Here is a 22,853-nt window from a genome sequence, read left to right on the forward strand (position 1 = left end):
AGCCTGTGAAGTATTATTGTTGTATAAACAATGGCATTTCTGTAGATCAGATCTTCTAAAAATAATTTCTCTGCCACTCAAATATTTATAAATAGAACGCCAGTTGCGAGGTTATCTTTATGCTCCTGAGATAGAAACTACATTTCATGTGTACGGAAATATCGCGGCCGGGTTGTTAGCCCAAAGCCTCCATTTTTAAGTAGTATGTCCGACATGAGTATATATGCGGTATTAAATATTGTCTATTTCGGTATACTTAAAAGAGATATACTGATAAAATGTTTCTAAAAATAAAACATGACATCACTTCTGCAGGAAACAAACAAAAACATTGTCTGTCTACCACACAGAAACCCAACTAATATGATACGCCTCCCGACGTAGCGAATCTCTATAAGGTCATTTTGTGAGGCATGAGCGACGTTTGCGTTAACCTCCGCTTTGTACTTCCGGTACAAGAGGGGCGTGTCTTTCTGTGAGGAAAACAGACATAGTTAGTTGTAAAAAAAGAGAGTAAGATAATTGGGTAAATTGTTGCCGGTGTTATACACTATAGCTGTAGGGATTCACTGCAGAATACCTCCGAGTGTGCTCACTGCACGTGTACGAGAAAAACACGTGTCTATACACAAACAGGATTTCATACTATCTCCCAGCTGACATTAATCGTTTAAACCCTATCTATACCAAGCTCAAAAATACTATGTGAAATATATGTCATTCATCAGCTAATTTTATTTTGTGTAAAATGGTGAATTTAAACCTGTCAGTCAGGCTTGGAGCGACTGTAACTGTGTACACGTATCATTGTAATGTATTGTAGTATTTGTATGTTATTGTGTGTCTACTCTCCGATATGTCTTACAATAGGAAAAAAATAATCTTAATCTGACCAAATATCACTTTCAATGTCATGCTTTAATTGATTTCAACAATGGACACATTGATAAATTTGACAAATGTTAAATACAATAAGAAAATAGGACAGGCCTAGGGGTGGTCAGATTTTCAAAATAAGCGTTTTACTTATTATATAAATGTAAACAGAAATTTATAGAAGAGAAGACAAATATTTTAGAAATACTCCTTATTTAATCCACAAATATAAGGACTGCATGGTCTTCCCTCTCTTGTCCCTCCCCTATCCCATTTCCTCTCACTACATGTATAATAGAAAATTTGTAATTCCTAGTTAAACTATTTCTTTCTGAATTGTATGTTGTCCGTTTATTTTGACTTGCCATCTATAGATAAAGGATTAATATAACCTTCATTAGTTTGTTTCGGGATTTTACTTCTTCTTGTAAAATTGTTTGAATCGAAATACAGTTTGTTATTAATAAAGAAATAAAGTTTACATTACAATTATGTTTCAAGTATTTTATATGTATAGCGCACGCATAGATTTTTGCAGTTAAAAAGTAAGTGTAAATGACGTCACTATCGAAAAATCCGACTGTATCAATTACTTCCATGCAGTTTAAATAAATCGATTGAAGATCTTAACAGCAGCTGGACTAACATGTATTCATGAATTGTAGAGTATATTTTTATTTTTAATTGCCATTAATATTTCTGAGATCTATGTCAGATCAATGCTTGGCAAATCCATGGTCAGTTAAGATTTGATATAAATCGCAAAACGACACATGCTGTATACCCAGGGACGTATAATGGAGCTCTATACACTGTCCCTGGTATACCATAGGTGTTTTATTGTGTTGGAGCAAAACCGTTCACAGTTTTAACTTCTCTTGTTCCCTCGTCTATAACCAAGTGTTCCATATACAGTAAAACCCCGGTGAGGATTATTGTATGCGTTTCCCTCATTTTGTTGTCAAACCCCTTTATAACGCAAAAATTTCTCTGGACAAATAGTGGCAGTATAACGAGTTTTTTTTTTAATGTTAAAGCATGGCTTCTGATAAGTGCGCGGTATCTCACATGTATGCAGAGTAATTTCACTTATATTACCGTTTATTATTTTTTTCTTGGCAAATGTTTTACCTTAAACGAAGTATGTAATGCAAGGTATTTTCAGGTGAGTTCGTATCAACCTCTTCGACGGAAAAGAGCAATGCCAAAATTGAATGTTTGGCCTCAAAAGTGTTCCGTACTAAAACACGTGTAAATATCTTTTCGTTAATGAGAGAATTATTTAATGTTCGAGCTCGCTATCAAGTGTCAGACATTAGTACGTACTGAAATAGGTTTCCTTTGGCTTGTATTGTATATTGTTTTAAGCGGATGCATGCGTGCTCTCTTTTAAAATGTCTTGGATGCAACCGGAAATTACTTTTCAGTTTTAACACACGTTTGAGTGTCAAAGAAAAATAAAATAAATGTTCTAATGAAGAACTAAATTATGATTAAATTCATGTCTTAAGCACGTAGATACGGTGTAGAAGTTTTGTTTATATAACTTTAGTCGTGCCCTCAGAATTATTATCTTACGGGAAAAAGAAGTCAATATTGTCTTTTGTAGCTTCCGGGCTAGCTAGACATAGGTCAAGGTCGATGTAATGAAACAGGATTTTATGGGGGGACGCATAGAGAAAGAATATACATATATGTACGTTTTAATATAGCTTGCATATATACCTAAAATTATAGCAATTGCTATATGACGTCAAGAATGCGTTAATATTCCTGCGAAATGTAAATATGGCCTTGACCTAGACGTAAAACGGTGAAACATTCACACAAAAATGAATAATTTAATTTAAATTAAAATCAGCTTAAACAAAAGAAAGGTTAACATGAAGACACTTTAAAAAGAACAATGAACATAAGAACAGGCAGGTCGGATAGTAAAGCGTCCTCTGCTTCATCGACCGTGAAACCCTTGTAGGCCAAATCAAAATAATGTCACGTCGTCAAAGCGAAAACCGCGGTAGTGACAGCAAAACAACAAGGCACTCTTATGAATATAATCTAAACACCGACCTCCATACATATATCGCACAAGGAAATATAATATATACCAACGAATATTTATGTAAGCGACTATAAAACTTCATCAACCTGCATCTCTTGAAGCTTCGTTCTGTGTCATCTTCGCCGATAAAGAGTTGTCTCCCCTTGTTATTGTCCTGGCGGGAATCTGACAGAGGTCGGGACCAGGCATGCTTTTTCCTGTCTACAAGTTGTCGATTTGTGAAAGGAACGTCTTTTGATGAAGAGTAACCACATTGCTGGTTCGAGTGCCTCGGTAGCCGTGATCGCTAACGCGCACAGTCATTGAACTACTGTGTGCTATCAAGAATTTAGGTTCGATCCCCACAGCGGTGTCGGAAAAAGAGAGAGTGTTGTCTGATAGGGTTAGTTGTTATCCCTCCGATGGCACGGTGGTTTCCCCCCGTGGGTTTTCCTCCACCACGAAAACACCATTTGTTCCCTTAGAGCCATCGTAGTAAGAGCTCTACAGAGCTTGTGTTTGTTGTTGACAATTGTACACGACGTTAAATAAAGATTATAATTATTATTATTTTAAGATCCTGTTTAGGTTTCTGACACATTTATGTATTATACATGTTGTTAATATAAAGTCTGAAAAAAACAAAAAAAATGTTTTTTGTAATTTATTTTAAAATATGCGCGGGGAAGCATCGTAAACCAGGATGACAGTTGTCAAAATCTGAAACAAAGTTAAATTAATTAATTAGTCAAACATGGCTTTATTGACCTCAGACATAATAATTACTTTGGACAGAATCACAAATAGTCTGTTTACAAAGTGGTCATCAGTTTAAAGGGTCTGGGCGTCACAATCAGTCACTTTGTATGGTGTAACATCAGAAATGTATAAAAATATTAATTTGTGGTTAAATTAAGGATCTTATTATACAGTTACCTCCCTTCAATTTCAATTTAAAAATAACTGTGGTTAGGTTTGTCAAATATTCCGTCAGTTGTCCAGATGGCTCAGTCGGTTAATGCGATAGTATAATAATCTGGAGTCCAGGGTTCGAATCAGGGTCTAGCCTCTCTGAATTTTTACACTCATTGCCTTTCATAACAGAATCCGGAGTCGTACATGAAGAGGAATGTTTGTACCATGACATTGAGATTGTAAACATGTAACCGAGATCAAGGTAAAACAAAACCGATCGAGTATAGTCGAGTAATGCAAATACTGAACATAACAGGGTCACAAAACATGAACAACAATTTAACTGAGGCATTCAAAATATATTATTAGCTTACACAGTCATTTACATATATATTTTCGCACTCCCTGTGCGTAACAATCAGCGGAAATACATGAAAACACATAATTAATTATATAAGGAACCCGGAAACCGGACAAAATTTCCCAGTTCATTTTTATCAACCCATCTCCAAACAACCCACGAATGATGTATGCATGCCTGAGTTATAAAATGTATACCAAAAATGTACACCTTCATTTTACCTGTCCATCTGCACTGTATTTTTCGTTTTGTAGAGTAATCTCCCTTTGATTTGTTTTGGATATACCGGTAACACCATAAGGCCAGGACGCTTCCATTTGCCAGGTTGTTATGCCAGTTAATTAAGGGATAGTTTAATCATCTTAAGTCCATGGTCCGAATCCTTGTCTAGCCCCGCTTATTTTTACATTAAGAACACTGTTGTTGATTATATATTGTTTATTTCATATTTATTGGTATTTTCTTCATAAAATTCCTGCAATGTGTGATTTCTTTTCAGAAGTGATTTAATAAAGTTATAGCACGGACTTAGATAACATTCTAATTCCGTGGTTATAGCAATACAGGAAAAAAAATGGTTTTCATTGCAAAATTACAAAATGTTTGGCAGTGGTACCCGGAGATCCTTAAACTGCATGTTGTATCAGTGTCACACTGATGGGTATATAGCTATTTCAACAATATTAGCACGGACTTAGATAACAAATATAATTCCGTGATATTAGTATATATATTATGGGACCGCGATGGCCGAGTGGTTATAGTCTCGTTCAACCAGACGCTTGATCAATTGTTATTCAACAAGAGTCTGGTTGAACGAGACTAGAGTGGTTAAGGCGTCTGACCGGATACGATGATCACTAGTCCTCAACGACTGGGTCGTGGGATCGAGGACTGCGTGAGACAGTCGCCCGGTACTGGCCGTAGGTCGGTGTTTGTTTTAAATGGCCATAGCTGTTGATAGTACTAAAACACAAACAAATAAACATTTCTTGCATTGTTTACCTTTAGTAGACGATATTTGTACAGGTGAGACAACACTCCCCATGGTAAGTATAGTGAGAACAGAATCGCTCGTCGTCTCCCTCGTACAGTTTCCTCATTTCCTCACAAGTCTGCCAGCCGAACCTCATGTCCATACATTTTGTCTTTATCACGTCATCTGAACGTTTCTGATCTAAAAATACAATATACATTTTCTTATTGTGACATGTATACAATGAAGCTGGTATACAATGTAACATTTTTTACAAATATTTTTATCGTACTTTCTTGGATTTAAATCATGTAGAACATTTGATCAGGTGGCATAGTCGACATCGCATTTACTTTCAGTATTAAGGCTACTGAGCTAAATACGTTTATTTTCGTATTTTCATACATTTTACATATATTTGACTCTAAATAATTGAGGGAAATGACAAATTGATACGTGAAAATTACTTATTTAACTAAAATGTACAACTGACGTTATTTCGCCTTAAACTTCTCTTCGTTTTCTTATTTCGTTTCGTTATTTTTTGCAGCGAATAAAAAGAAATGGCACAGATAGGCCACCATCTAAAAACACTAGAAAGTCGTGAAACTTGAATCAGTGCTTGTAACATAAGTTATATCGTGTATCGATCAGGCTACAAAGAATTCGACATACTGTAGATAAATAAAGATAGGTAAATATGAAAAATGACATCGGGTTTGTATATCATATCGGTAGATTTAAAGGTCATCGAGAGACGAAGTGAAAGGTAAACATGTTGATACACATGAACAGGGATTTTCTTTTTCTATTTTGTTATAAGGCCGCTCGAAATATACGTATAGTGTATATAATATATGTATATATATGATATCATCTCGAGAGACCTCTGGGCCCGTATTCCTTAACCGTTCTCATGCTCAAGCATGAAGTATGTGCTCTAACCAATTTTCTTGTAAATCACTTAAATCATGTCAAATTATCAAAAAGTTAAATATAAACAAAAGGATATTGAATATTAAGTTTGTCCAGTTTTCATGAAACCGTTCTCACGCTCAATCTTGGATTTTGTGCTCAATCCAACTGTCCCGAAGCTTGCATTACACATGTAACGCGGCTATAAAAGTCAAGTCTAGATATTGAAACAGTATCCGGTTATAAGTCTGTCGAAAATTCTTCTGAATCATTAACGAAATGTAAATTACTATAACTTTATCACCGGAATATGAAACCGGGCTTGAGCACAAAGTCCGAGTTTGAGCATAGGAAGATTTTTATGAATACTGGCCTTGGTTTCTATGTATTACTTGCATTTAATTCTTAATAAATATTAGATGCATTTTTACATGGAATGTTATATTTTTGACATATTTTATACGTGTATAAAATGTAAATAATATTTATAATAAATGTATGACCATTCAATATTTGCGCATCTCAGTATAAGAACACATATATGATGGTCTTAATAAGTAAAAGCATTGATTACTTGAAACTGCCATAGCAATAACTAATGTTTTCAACATCTAGGTATATTCGAAATAAGTTGAAAGAGCACATGGTTTATGAAGATTTTTGCTGCAATTTTTAGTTAACATGAAAATAAACTTTGATAGGGAGTTTTAAAAGATTGGGCCTCTTTACACGGAGGGCCTCATGAGAAGATCCCACGGTAATAGAAAATGATGCTATCGAGTAAAGTATTACGTATTACGGTATAAATATTGATGTTTACACACATGATTCACCAGTACATCTATTTTAAACGTAGATGCATGTTTCCCCACATTATAACCAACATGCAGAGACGTGCTTTCTACCTACTTACCTGTATGTCTACCTACTTACCTATATATCTATCTACTTACCTGTATGTCTACCCGCGCATCCGACAATGAACATCAAGAAAAAGAACAGAGTCACTCCCATGTTGAACCTCAGCCGCTGTATCAACCGTAAATGTTGGCCTGGCCGAGTTTTATGATATATAGTGATGGCTATTACGTGATCAGGCTTGAGGCGACAGCTGATGGGTATAGGTGATAGTTAACCTAGATATTTCAGATTAGTGTCACCTGCTGTATCATCACCATCATGTTCGTTGTCGTACGATCGTCGTGACGTCGACGAGGACGAAGACGATGATGATGATAACGACGATGACGACGTCGACGATGATCTCCACTGATGAAGCCAGGCTTCTTATATGTGTGGTGATGATGATGACGACGAAGACGACGAAGAACACGAAGATGAAGACGACGATGATGATGATGATGATGATGATGATGATGATGATGATGATGATGATGATGATGATGATGATGATGATGATGATGGTGATGGTGGTGGTGATGATGATGATAGGCTTGTGCCGTGTTTATCACAAACCTCGACTTGATATAATGCCTCTCGTTTCATTTGCCACATCGTGTACCGCCGACATCTTTTCCGATTCTTTTGTTTTTCCTCTAAGAATTCCTTTATATATTTTCCTTAATTCATCGCCAAACCCCTTTAAAACGCCAATATTTCTCTGGACAAATGGTGGCAGTATAACGAGGTTTTACTGCACAATTTATGCATGGATGCATATTTTCCCAGGAACACAAATTGAAGTAGTTTTGGTAGAGGATGAAATATATAACAATCTGTAACAAGGCAATATTCTCTGTTTTTGTGATTCCCGAATCCCGAATATTTATTAAGATATACAGGAAGACATCGCGGCCTAATAAAAATTGCCAAGTTCAGATTAATGAATAACATTGGATCAAGAAATGACGCTTGGCGAACACCGGTAATGATGTAAAAAGTAAAAAAATCAACAACTACAAACTGTTACTGTGAGTAAATAGTTTTGAAAGTCCATTTCGCCGATACCAGCAGGCATATAGTCAAGATATTTGACCAATAGCTCAATAAGGATAAGTAATATTACAGTACATTACATATAAAAAATGTTCTGACATTCTTTCATACATGTAGTTATGCATTTTGGGGCGCTGCTGTTCTCTAATGATTTTCTTTTAAATTCAGAATTATACTACACTATGATAACTCATCAATATTATCGTGCCAGTAAAATGATGCTGAAGATATCGTTGCCGTCAATATTTACCACCTGTCATGATGTGTATCCATTCTCGTGGTCGACATACGTTCGTGTATACATTAATTAGTCGCTACATAACTGTTATCTCTACTTAAATCAACCACGCTAATTAAATGAGGTATGTGTGTCAATCACGACTCCTATGATTGCCATTTAGATACAACCCTTAGGTGCCCCTAGCTCTGACCGAGTAAGTCATTTTCACAAAAGAAAAACATGGATATCATTTAATACATAGAGATATGTAAATCACGAATACTATGATCGTTATTTAGTTTTGACACAGCCCATATACTAACTTTGTGGGTGCTTGCTTGCTTTGACTGAGTAAGTGATTTTCACCAAAGAAAAAGCATAACAGGATATCCTTCAATATGCAATCACGAAAACTTTGATCGTTATTTAGTTCTGACCAAGCCCCTAGGTGATGGCTAGCTCTGACTGAGTAAGTCATTTTCAAAAAAGACAAGGCATGATAGGAGATCCTGTAATACGTCGTTATATGCAATCACTAACACTATGGACGTTATTTAGTTCTGACCAAGCCCCTAGGTACTGGTCTGGGGTGGATAATGCGGTATCTGTGATGTAAATACATTCAAGTGAGGTGGCACTATAAAAGATGCCGTTGGAAGCACGGTCCTACTACAAACAGAACACAATACATCTCCAGCAAACACGCAGGAATACACACATAGGGAGATATTAGCCAGGTGGCATAGGACTAGTACGTAGTTAGCGCCTGATAAGGCAGCTCCTGCGTATTCCTCAAAAATATTATACAGTATCCTAATTGTATATCTATGTACTGTAAAGCGCTTTAGAGTGGCTTATGTTAGCTAGATAGTGCGCTATATCAAATGTTGTGTATTATTATTATTATTACTGGCTAGCTCTGAAAGGCATAACAGGATATCCTGTAATACATAGTTATATGCAATCACAAACACTATGGTTGGTATTTAGTCCTGACCCAGACCCTAGGTGCTGGCTAGCTCTGACTGAGTAAGTCATTTTCACAAAATAAAAGGCATAGCAGGACGTCCTGTAATACGTTGTTGTATGTCACTCATGAACACTATCATTGCTCATTATTTCTGACCTAGCCCCTAGGTACTTGCAAGTTCTGTTTGAGTCACAAGTTTCATTTTTGCGTAGGGAGCGTTAACGCATTATAAACGGAGGATATCTACCCCAGGTTGTCTATGTGTATACCCGCACCATTGAGCCCCCCAATAGTATATGTAGCTACCGGCAGGTGAAGCTCATACACTGTATTTGTTCTGGGCCCAAATTAATGAAACCGTTCTCATGCTCAGACTCTGAATTTGTGCTCAAGCCCGATTCCTGATTCCAGTGATGCAGTAATAAAACTTCACATTTGTCAGTGATTTGGAAGAATTTTGAGGAACTTAAGGTGGATTACAGTTTTCGGTATTTCAACATGACTTTTTGACAAAGTCCCATTCTTGACGCGAGTAACAAAAAACTGGTTTGAGCACAGAATTTATGTTTGAGCATGATAACAGTTTCGTGAATACAGACTGTATTGAGCGTCTAATATACAATATATATGATTTTGAACCAAAGAAAAATAAAAGGTAATGAAAATGAATTATAGTCATATAAACAATAATTACACAGTATTTTGGACATGATACAGTAATAAAGAAAATGTCAGATGCCTACAGATGACCGGCTTGGCAGGGTCACCCATATTTCAGGTCTTAGCCATATGGATTCGCTCATGGCTAACTTAAGTTCCCCAAACGAAGCGTGATTCTTCTTTTTCTTTCGCCAAATTCTTTCTTGTGATTTCCTAAGAAACTACTGGCCAAAAACCTAGAGTGCACATGAGCATTGGTAGACATATGTAGATGTGCATAACGCGTGTCATTTTCCGATAGGTCATCGAACATGGCCGTCGTTGCCTATACTATTGATTGAAACATTTATGAGAGTACGTCAAGGTGATGTCACCAGTCCATCATCTTTTCCGGCTTTTTCTCCAACTTATGTGGTATGTAAGGGTATGATGACAATGCTAATTCATTCCAAAGCATCATTTGCAACTACGTGGGCAATTTTCGGGACTTCGCTACATGTAACGGACGTCCCCGTTATTGTCTACCGGACTTTTTCTCAGAAAATGGCCGATACTTATGGAAGTTCACGTGAACATTAATAGGCATATAGTGCATTGTATATAGATGTGCTTAACGCATTTCATTTTTCGATCGGTCATCAAACTCGTCGTTGCCTATAATCGATTGACATATTTATGAGTGTACGTCAAGGTGGTTTTAAACGGCCCGTCTCTTAGTATTCAAGAGGTTGTTTGAAGGGTTTATGTAATGTTCCCGGTTTCAATTAGAATCTGTTGTAATAGATTATTTTTTTTATACTTTACAACGACCCATGTTGTGCTTTTGCGCTTAATCGCATGTGATGTAAGAATTAAAAGAAATATCATGGCGTCGAGATGGCCCTTCACTTTGAATATACTTAAGGGCAGCTTTCTATTTCGGCCAGATTATGAGGTGATAACTCGCGGAGCACGAGTAAATTTATCATAGATGGCGAATATTTCTTTTGTTTCAAATAATTTTCTGTAAATGTAATATATCGCTATTTATGTTTTGTTGAGATCGGGGCACACAAAATCCATAATGAAAACTTATTAATGAGTGGTATGTTCAATAAAAGTAACAGCCTTAAACTATCATAAGTCTTGGTTAACTCCGCCCACATTTACTATTGTTGACGTCACATAATTGTGTCTCGTTCGCGGAAAATTTGCATAGATCCGCCTAAATGTGTTGTCGTTAACATCATGGCAACTTGCTACGTTCTATGGTCAGGTAATTATATGATAATTCCAGTTTACGGGAATAGTGGCTATTTAGTGAATATCAGTTTAAACTGTAAATGTATTGTAATAGATATGAAATCAAAATAGCATCGCTTTGGACTGGTTATAGTCCAAAAATGAACAGCACACATTTCCATCTTTGCTATATTTTCTGATACTGGAAACAGATATTTGACGTTTGTAATTCATCTTGAATCAAATTCGAAAAGCTAGCATATAGAAATGATCTTACCATGTACATGTGCGTTATAATATTAATAGGTTATCCATGAAAACAGAGCAAATAAACAATTAAACATCATTATACAGGTTTCCTTTAATTATTTCCGATTCATAAATTACACAAACAGCTAATTTTAAACTCACAAATTCATTGCATACATTTTGAAAATTTCATACCAGTAATGTTGAAAAACAATGATTCCATTTTAGTTTCAATCAGCAACTAATCGAATTCACTTGCATATTTGTTTCCTTAAGCACTTTTTGAATTCTGTATTACTTCCACATTACGTCAACACTTCCGGAACAAACTGTTGTTTCCATTACAATACAAGGTACATCCCCAAGGTGGCTTGAAGGACTGGCCAGTCTTCATAACCCTCCCCAAATACGTACATCCCTTATCCTCCTCCTCCTCGGGTTTGTTGCTTTTAACAGATCGAGGTACTTCAGTGGGCTCAGGAATCGCTACCTGGTGGTTGGGAAGTTTTGATTCTGGCTTTTCTTCCGGTTGAGGCGGAAGCTCTTGTTTCGGCGTTTTCGTTGTAGGAAGCGTGGAACTGCTCCACACGGTTGACCCTTTTTCAACGGAAGATTCAGGTTCCGGAGAAGAGGAAGGTCCATAAGTACTGAACGTTGGCTTTGTGTCTCGAGACGTCGTAGAGGAAGTTAATGTTGACGTGGTGTCAGTGTTATCTGATCGTTTCCTGTTTAACGCTGAGTTGGGGTAATTGTAACTCACGTCCGGTAGCTGATCAGCACCCGACGTGCCTCTCCAAGATCCAAGTGATTGTGCAACGTTGACAGAATGCTTAACCTGGTAGGCATAGGTTTCCTTTGATGACCATGACTTGGAATCGCCATGATTGGATCCTGCTCTCGACAGGAATTCGAGTTGATTGTAACTGTTACAAACAAGAGCAAACTGTGGAAACCGGTACAGTACGTAAACCCTCTCAGCTTCCGGACATTTGCATTGCCACGTCATATCCGGCATCACAAAACAGTAAAATCCGGTTGGACTTGCGCCGTTCATACCGGAAGTCGGAAAACAGTTACCATTTTGTGCACTAAAAAACAACAGAATCAATCCAAACATGGCCGTAGTCGTATCCATCATGCTATCGGAGTGTTCCGATCCGGCCCTTCCTAACTGCTGCTCTAAGTCTGATATTTTTTTTCATACACATATATAAATACAGTTTTATATTGTGAGAATATGAAGTGAAACTTTATTGGTCATTTTGTCGGGTTTGTGGTCTTTATGATTCTTCTTTCAATCAAAAGCCATAAAAGAACATATTTTGACCAGCTGTGTTAACACCGTATCGACACTCCTTCAAGTCCTATGGTTTGTAGTAAAATTGATTAATCGTCATCAACAATAAAATTTGGGTTTTAAGTATTCAAAGGGCTGTGTGTTCTTTTCTTCTCCCGTTTTATCTGGTATTACGAAAAGATTAGAAATAACAATCGCTATGTATTTAGATTTAGTGACTTTTATATGAATGAGTTTTAAACAAGTGATGTCAATGCCAGTTTTGTGATTCTGACTATGATCATCGATCGGTCGGTCGATTGATCGAGAGAGTTTTGCATTGCACGCGATGCAACAGAATCTGACAATACATAATATATTTTGCACGTAATACTATAAAATCGCTAATTTTCTGGTGGTTTTTATTTTCGTTGATTTCGGAGGAAAATTTCATCCACGAATACACGAAGTAATTACAAGTTTGATGTAAAGCATTTCACCGAGTGGGTACTCGTAATCCAAGAATTTATGTACCCACGAAATGGTGTTAGGTCGGGAAACCACGAAAGCTGGGCCCAACAAAAATATCTGATTTCACAGAACATATGTATCTGAGCTGCGTAAATGTTTGCGTTGTTTTGTTGACGTATGCTTGAGTGTATGACCTACTTAAGTGCTTTTGCCGTTGGCATAAACTATTTGAACTGGTAAAAAGAGAAAGACATATAAACTAAATCTACTTATAAAAACCATCCCTGTTAAGAGGCAACCGGTGTTGAGAGGTGACTTTTAATATTGTTCATTGTAGTGAATTTATTGTGAATTGAATACATAATATCAAGAGACAAATTGCGTCATCAGACCCCTTTGTTTTTACTTCCCTGGGATTGGCTCAATTAAGATCAAAATCAATGATCCATAGTGCCCTAGTGTACAAATAAACACTTCTTTATCATCAAAGATATGTTTATTCTGTAAATCACGCACTTTTCGTGGGATAAATATTTTTGAATCAATTCGCGCGAGGTGGTATTTGCAATTTCCAAAACAATGCGAATCTTCATTCGGACACAATTAAACAAGTACAATGTAACAAGAGGTCGTTGTTCGTTTTTCGTTTTCATATCTCCGAGAATATGTCATTTTAGAAGAACAACTGCGAATATAAATATTCGCGAAAATGAGGTCTTTTACAGTAATAGAAAGAGTATTGGCTTCATAAATACTCATAGCATTCTGCTGCCTTACAAAGTATAATTCGACTTTATGTAAGAATTTCTCCATTTAAATTATTAGTTGCTGTCGATAATTATTAAATAATAACGAGACTTACCTGTAATTGGATGCAAAAGGGTTTAGTACTGCAAAAAAGCTGTAGTCATATCGCAGGAAATGTTGTTCAACGGGCGGTAACTCGTACATGTATTTCACATGGTACAACCAATATTTCAGTGAATTTTCATAAAATTTCTAACGATTTGTCGTAAGATTTTGAATTACGGTTATCGTAAAAGAACTCTTAAGTCAGATTTTCAGTAAGGGGGAGGCTACAGTGAACTATAATTCTTTAATGTCTAAAGCCAAATTGGATTTTTAAGAATATGCTTCTTTAACCAATCGAAAACCAACGTAATATTCACTTTTCACTTTATGAGTCAAATGACGCGAACAATATCTAACTACAGTGTACGCGAGGGAAACTCGAAATCGATTTTAAAAGGTAAAAATTCACAATGGAAGGACAGACAGACGGATAACGCCCTATCAGAATGTATATTTCTGTTGATACATGTACCAGAGCGCATAAAAACATCCTGGGCTCAATTGTAGCAAGGTCAATTTTCAAGGTTGGGGAGGTAGTTTAGGTTCTAATATCAGCAATTTAATGTTTAAAGATAAAACCCGACAGTAACACACTTTTTAACGTGGTTTCATTTCCCAAATGTTAGCAGTTAATTCAATGGCCATGAATGTAATCGCTTAAAAATTCCCAAGAAGGATTATTTATTCGCCATTATGGCGCTCGTATGATTTCTTATCCAACGGGGAGGATTTTATCGTTGTGCGTTCAAAATTATCATTAAGGATCCCCATACCACTGTGAAAAAACTGTAACTCAGTATTAGAAACTGTTTAGTTTAAACAAATTTTATTGCCATTTAAATTCAGCAAAAAGATTGGGCACAAGTTACATGAACATTATAATCGCCCTTTCCTTACAATTTAATAAAACATATATGTACATCATAAAATGGTTAAATATCAATATAAATATATATAATATTATAATTGAATGATAGAATAGAAAAGAGGTAGCGAGAGAGCAAAAAAATATTAGCATTTAACATTTTGAAGTAAATATTTACTGATACATTTATGTTCACCCATATGCTTAAACAACCACATGCACTATCGCACCCACTCCTACACGCATAATAGCAGTATACATGTACAACAATTGTGATGAATCCTTCCCAGCACCGACAACACAAGTGATAAGCTTAGCACTATTCATCACATTCACTTTTCTATTGTTCATCACATCCCGCGCCATGTTGTCCTTCTCCTGTTACTTTCCATGTACATCCTCGAAAATCCGTCTCCACTGTGCCGTCCGCTCCGGGAAGGGTCCATCACATGACTGGACATATATATGTAATAAGAAAGTGAATAGTTACACACATACAGAGATGCAGTGTAACAGGGATCCTTAATACAACAGCTGTAACGTATTCGGCGGGCGATGCACAGGCAATCGGGAACCGTCGGCACTTTCCGTATTTTCTCGTTTACGGAAAATGCCGACGGTTTCCGATTGGATGCACAGGTATTGTTTTACTCTCAGTGTTCACCCCTGCATCCGCCACTGGTTTCAGCGTTATCGTCGTTTGTTGGAGTTGCCGTTCCTTAGTCTCTCCAATAATGTTTGACAAAGTTGCCGAAGCTTTACGTCATTCCTCGTGCCTCTACACACTGTATGCCATCGTTCCTCATCCTAAACGATGAATCAAGCAATAGAAACAATAAATATTTTCGCAAAAGGGACTATTTCCAGCTTTGTTAAAATTACATAGGAGCCTGCGCCCTCATAACTTTTGTTTCAGAAGTGCTACGAGATTTATGCTGCTGTTTCAACTTTTTTTCAACCCTTATACACATGGAGATATTACTTTGGATCACTCTACTAATTATCTAGATGATTACTTAACCTAATTACAGGAAGGGTGTCGAAAAATAGAATTTTCTGAAATAAAATAATATTTTTTGCATTGTTATACTTGGGAAAGAACGTTTTCTTTCATGTGGTGCTTTAATGATATATTTATCATCCCCAATGTGAGTTTAATAGAACATTTTGTGAAACTTTTAATGTAAAATATAGGATTTTTCATTCTTATTATTCTTGTATACCAAAAATGTCCATAGTATTATGAAGTTATGTTATCTTAAATATGTATGCAAAAATTCAGTCCAAAAAGTGGAAAGTATTCATTTCGCAAAACAAAATACCCTGTGTTCCCAAAAAGGTGAGGGCCAATGCAATGACACCTCCCTGGCGTACACCAAAAATCAATGCACCTGATCATAGGTAATTGGTAATGAAATTCGTTGCAAGCATACAATAAACGTTTCAGTACATGCTAGGTCACAAACAATTCCCAATACAGATGTGCTTCATCACTTGGTGTGATTGATAAAATATATGTTAACAATCAATTTTGAGACCAAAAACAGAACAGTTTATAATTATGTTTACATGTTGAAAACCAGGATATTGAGTGATATGTACTGATTTAGAAGAAGATTAAAGAGTAGAGAAAAATGAGAGGGAAGAGAGAGAAAAAAGAAGGATGAAGTATATATAGTATTGATGCAAGCTAGATTGTGACAAAATTCCGAGGTCATTGAGTCAAAGGTCACAGTAGTGGTGTTTGTCTTTACCATCAGTTTGTAGGTACGTCATCTGAGGTTCGACTTTCCATGACCCTTGCTCTTTCTTTATATTTTCCCCTTGTTCAAGCAACCAGAATGCGATGGGTATTAGTTAGCCCATAGGCGACAGTTCTAGTTTGTGACATTTGTGATAAGACAGTGCCTTTGTATGTTTTTGAAATAAAAGTGTTTGTAATTTGCCCCGTTCCTATACATTGTATAAGTAAACATTTGTAGTTAAAATATAACGTATAATTCTAGCTTGCAACCACTGAAGATTAGTATTACGCAAAAAGGAATCTGATATATTTTCTTCATTTGTCATCATTAATATCAAATTGTTCTCCCCATTTTCTTCTACCTGTTGGAAAAATCTATTTTTTTGTAAGTTTTGTGTAAATACCTTTAGTCCCCTTTTTATGTCTGTAAAAAACCTCCAGATTTAAAGGTAAAATAGGGTAAAACATGCCAATGTTTGTGTGGTGATTAATATTGTTTTGTGTAATATATCTTCTTATTGCTGATGCTGTATAATACCATAATACTGCGATAAGTAAACAAGTATCTACGTTATATTTATTATTAAATTCATCCTGAGTATAAAATGTTTGTGTACCTCCATCTTTCATCAGATCATCAACTAAAGTAATTAAGCAACTGTACCAATCCTGATAAAATATGTCTCTTTTTACCAAAGTAAAATTTGAGTAATATAACCATAATGGTGATTTAAAAAAATAATAGTTTCTCTTTGTATTCAATCTATTCCAGGCCTTAAAAACATCTTTCCAAAATAAGTGTTTACTTTTATTTTGACAGATATATATATACATATATTACCACAGTTGAAGAGAATATCAATATTTATATATGTTTTAAGTATTTCCTGCCATTTTCCTTGTTTTTGTAGTAACCAGTCCTTATCCAGGTAAAGTGAATTTATAAATGACCTCCCTCCATGTAACTTTTCACAACAACATCTGACTTCATTTTATCAATCTTAATCTTCCAAAGAAATTCAAATAAGGTACTTAATCAAGTTTACTAAGAAATTATTCACTAATGGATTTGGCATCGTTGAAAATAAAAGGAAATTATTGAATTTCTAATTAATTTGATTAGCCAATGCTAATCAAAATCAAAATAAGAGAGAGACCAGGAAAATTCTTTTATTTTGATTCATCATATGCTAAAAGAACTGCTTACAAGACAGAAATTGTATTTGATAAACCGACTTTAATATAATTACTATAGGAAAACAGTAATTGATACATACTTGAATAAAATAAAAAATAAACCGACATTCCTTCGACAAAGTATCGCGGTTTTCAGAGAGTCGATTTTTCGGTGCATATCAACACGCTTTGGCCGAGCACCGCTATATCAAAGCGGTAAGAAATTGGTGCAATGGTTACCGTCTAGACCAGGGATAAAACGTTGTTTATAGTGTTTGGGTCTATGTCCATATCGAAGATCGGTATTTGGAACGACTGTTATACAACAGAAGAGTGATTAGCTTGTATATCTTTTTTCGAAAACATTGAAATAAATAGGCTGTGTTACCTAGGTAACAATGTGAAACTTTGAAGTCTACTACCGGATATTAGATATCATTGTTCAACTTTGATTTTATTTTCTGAAATAGAAATAGTTGAAGAGAGAACATCCCTTTTAAATCTTAGTAAAGCAAATCTGTATCTTTCCAATTATTTCAGTTTCTCCCTTCAAACGTCAAGTAAAGAATTCCCCCGGGCCAAATTGTTAATCTCCATAGAGATATTCTGTATTACTATGCATGTGAAACTATTGACATTGACGCCAGAGGTTGATTATACATATAGACATTTTTATGAAAAAAAATTCCTGTTAATCCTTTTCTATATCTATCTCAATTGGGATACATGACGTCATCTGTACACGTGCGGAGGCGTGAAAACAATAAGGACAAAAACAAAACCAAGTCAATATACTAATGATATGAAAATATTTATTGATGAAGAAGAAAACAACAAATAAAAATCATTGTTATGTAAAAAATATAATGAATAAGCAATAATAGATATTAAAGAATGCCTATGAATACATTGTATTACTATAATAATAAAAGAAATGACTGCTTTGAACAAATTATCTTCATGAAACCTCAATTTATAAACTGGACATTTATTTTTGAACAGCCTAACGTCACCAAAATACTTGCTTCTTATGAAGATCTCGTGTTATGCGAGGCGGGACGAAAAGCGTCAAAATGACACCAGTATCGTTGCATGTTCATGGACTTTGGAACGCAATTAAGGCGTAAGTTTGAAAATGTCAGCAACACATCAGTTAGTCTAAGGCTATACATAGCTATAGCTAGGCTGTGTATGGTTTAGTTCACAGTTGCATGTACCAATTTGGGGAATAAAGTATATAAAGTTCCCCCGATGAAAGCTTACACCATCCTCTACAAATACAAGTCACTATGAAAATGTCAAGGCTACGAAAATGAAAGTAGAATGTTTAGAGTGCATGCTCACGTCGCGTGCTCGGATTATATAGGTCAACCACCTTATCAGATACCAGCTGAACCGAGCTCGGTTTTGTTGAGTGAGCTAAGATTTAAAAGAACTGTTGGATTTTGTGAAATTGTTGGATTCCAAGGATTTGAAGGTTGAACAACAGCCTTTAGCATCAGGAGTCTGTGTAGCTCACAGGTAGGCAGAGGCTACGTGCTGGGTGTAGCGTAGAGAATTTCATGTTCATATTCCTTACAGACAACGGACTTTGAACCCTTATTTGTATGTACATAATATTGTTTATGTGGCTCTTAATTAACCTATAAGTCAACACATTTATACTCACAATATGTACTTAGGAAAACAAACGAACTGCCTGCTGAAATTGTTGAGCAATTTCAGCGAATATATACGATGTATTTACATGTAATTACTGACATAAGGGTCACATTTTTTTAATAACAGTTGTCTCCCTTTAACCAATACTTTCCTGATAGAATCAATAGCATAAGGTGCCATTGGCAGAACATCAATTAGAACTCATCCAGATTAATGCATGGCAGAGTCCACTAAAGTTACAAAGGGGTGAAAGGGTTAAGATTACTTAAAATGCCAAGAATATTTTGCATTCGGTTTGAATTATTTATTTTGTTTTATTTAATAGAAATAAGATTAAGGGGAAAAAAGACTTCAGGTTTTAATTTATATTTGTTTTCAGAAATGTTAAAAAAATTGCATGCAGCTAGTTTTGTAGGAACTGAAGGCCATCAGTCACTTCCTCGGGACAAATAGCTAAATTATACAGATCTCACTTTTCTCATATCATTTCTTCATTTCATTTTAAATTGCCAAGAAATAATTCTTAAAGACAAATACTTAGGCAGACGGGTTTTTTTTATGAAAATAACTTAATGACCACCTAGTTTATTTATAATATTTGGCAGTGACATGTACTGTTTTAATACAGCCGACGACACTGTTATTATACATAGCACATTGTCATAGTGAGCGAAAAGTTATGTATCCACTTTATATACATCCCAGAAAAAATATGTTATGATGCCTCATCAATACAAAAGTGTGTCTTTGATTGGATAATGTTGACCACAATTGATAGGATTTGATAGGGGAGGCAATGCATGTGAATATGTATTATGCCTCTCTGTATATCCATATCTTGTATTATATTATTCCGTCTTTGCGTATTGCAGAGTTATCTTCTCTTGTGAGCAGGTATAGATTGTTACTTCATTTGTTTGTGGGAGTAACATCATAAATTTTTGCGAAAACGACGTAATTTTCTCACACAAACCAATGATGTAACAATCAATACCTGCTCACAAGAGAAGATAACTCTGCAATATGCAAAGACTGAATAGAAGCAAAGAATTAAAAAGTGATAACATCAGTGCAGACCAAGGAATTGCATGGAAACAAAGAGACGTTTCCCTGCCATAAGGGCAATAAATGCAGTGGCGGATCCAGGGGGATTTCCATGGTTTCCTTAATCCCCCCCCCCAGCATTTTTACTCCAAAATTTGTTTTCCCTTAAAAAACTTTTTACTCAATTTTGCTTTTTTTTTGTAAACCGATAGTAGATCTAGATCTACTGGAGTACCACTTTTAATGTATATTAATAAAGAACTAAGGTTTAATGTATACTTTGATACTGATGTTCAGTTCAGAATAGATTAATTTGTTTAAATTTATCAGGAATATAAAACTGTTAAAACAAGTAATGTGATAACCTTGTTGTTATACATATTTCTTTTGTTATATTAAATCATAAATAATGTTTGTCTCAATCTGATGTCAATGACTGAAAAGTCCCCTTATTGGTAAATAAAGCCTCTTCAAGCTGATCTTATACATCAGGGCTTAATTACACACCTTTTAATGACTCAGCTGTCTTGTGTAAATTTTGTGTATTATTTCATCAAGAAAGAAAAAAAAAGACATTAATAAACATAAGGGCCTATAGTATGTTTAAGGTTCTCTCAGCTCTGTTGTGTCTTTATTCACCATAGTATCGATTAATAATGACTGTTTTTTTTTTTTATTATTATTTTATTCATTGTGATGATTTAATAAAACTAATAATTCATAATTTTCTTTGTGACCTAAAGGCTGAAACATAATAAGTATATACAAAACGTTTGCATCTTTGTCGAGCGCCAACCAAAACCTTATCTATATTGATTGACTGCAAAATGCTTCACACAACCATGGCCATGAACCAAACAAATAATCTACAATATAGTCTTTGACGTCAAGAGTTGTCTGCCTTGATTAACTTCTCCGCGATCAGAAAACATGGCGATATGTATCCGCAAGGTAGGTGTAAACAAACAAGATTCTATTAAATGACAGTGGAACCATAAGTGGATGTTGATGTAGTTCAACTATCAAATGTCTGTATATACTTTTTGCAAGCTCCTTGTTTGTGATTATTTTGTTGTAGTTTCCTATTTATCTCGCTACACACACGACATGAAAGCTCCGTGTTAGACATGTGGTTTGTTTAGAATAAATTACCATTTGACTTTGAAATCTGATCTTAAAGTTTGATGTAATTATATTAATTTAACTCACTATCGTTATATTAATTCACTCTAGTGCATTTTTGACTTTTGTCGCTAACCAGTAAAAAGAAATCGAAGTTTTTTCCACTGCTACCAATCGAAGCCCTTACCGTGACCTTCGGGTTGTCGACAGAAAACTATTGATATGTTATCAGTGGTATGATTCCTAAAACCAATTAAATTGTATTAACCATGAGACTCTGAATTATATTTAAATAGAAACTTTACTGTCTTTAGATATGTTATCATTTCACGAAACATACTTAATGACATTGATTTTGCGATTATTTGTTTCCATTTATAATTTTCTATTTCTCTTTTTTTTTTTAATTGTTTGTTAATTAAGACAAGAGTCCATTATAACGGTAAAGGATTGATTATCATATCTGAATACAAAAAATCAGTTAAGTTTATACATACAACGGCTCAGCTATACATACATGCATCCAGCAGATTCATGTGATCACTGATTGGAAGAAAAAAGTCATCTTTTAAGATTTTATCCATTGCCCTATGGGTTAAGATTAGATTTTTTATATTGCAAGTATTGTTTTATGCTGATGTTTGCATTAAAATTTTAGGAAAATAAACCTCGAGTTCCACACATACAATGTATTACATTATTTTTCTTGTTTCCCTTGCATGATTGATCTTTTTCTATAAAATATAAGGGCATTTTTTTGCTATTGCAGAAATTAAAATCATGATTTTTTCCTTTTTTGACAATCCTTGACAGTGACATGGATTTTAGATAAATTTAATTATTTTATGTACTGTACAGTATAGTCATTAAAACATTTCCAGGTATACAGGAAAACCTTTCAAAACCAAAGAATTCAGAAATGTTTGAGTTACATTGTAGATAATACGAGAAAACAAGAGGTCACAAAATTCAATGATTAGATCATGCATTCGGATGTGAAAGGCCATTTATTCCTCAAACATGCAGGATGGCATATGAAAAGATGTTTCCAACAAAAGTAGATAAATCTCAAATTGCAGGAAAAGTCATAGATCTAAACATGTCCTGCCCCAGAAACCTCATATCTTATGTAATTTAGCTCTAATTGAGTCTTTTTGAGTAACTGCAGGTATACCTCTAATTCCTGTAGGAACTCGATCTAAATCAGAGATTTATAACGATAGAAACTCTATCGTTATAAATCTCTGATTCAGATAGAGTTCCTACAGGAATTAGTATATA

The 22,853-nt window shown here is 35.1% G+C and overlaps 1 protein-coding gene and 1 long non-coding RNA gene across 2 annotated transcripts in view; one reads left to right on the top strand and one right to left on the bottom strand.

Annotated features, from left to right (window-relative positions):
• Positions 1–2,919: 2,919 nt before the first annotated feature.
• On the bottom strand, positions 2,920–7,280 carry LOC110459984. The gene is made up of 3 exons (XR_002463953.1): positions 7,038–7,280; positions 5,199–5,370; positions 2,920–3,637 (listed from the first exon to the last, which is right to left on the bottom strand). It is a non-coding gene; the product is annotated as an uncharacterized LOC110459984 (long non-coding RNA).
• A 14,029-nt stretch (positions 7,281–21,309) lies between these two features.
• LOC110459889 (branched-chain-amino-acid aminotransferase, cytosolic-like) overlaps positions 21,310–22,853 on the top strand; it is a 39,257-nt gene continuing 37,713 nt past the window's right edge. Inside the window, exon 1 of the mRNA XM_021512357.1 lies at positions 21,310–21,401. Coding sequence (XP_021368032.1) covers positions 21,381–21,401 — 21 coding nt within the window. The 5' untranslated portion in view covers positions 21,310–21,380. The remainder of the gene's footprint in view (positions 21,402–22,853) is intronic.

Source organism: Mizuhopecten yessoensis, unplaced genomic scaffold (genome assembly GCF_002113885.1).
Source record: "Mizuhopecten yessoensis strain PY_sf001 unplaced genomic scaffold, ASM211388v2 scaffold10275, whole genome shotgun sequence".
Classification (NCBI taxonomy): Eukaryota; Metazoa; Mollusca; class Bivalvia; order Pectinida; family Pectinidae; genus Mizuhopecten; species Mizuhopecten yessoensis.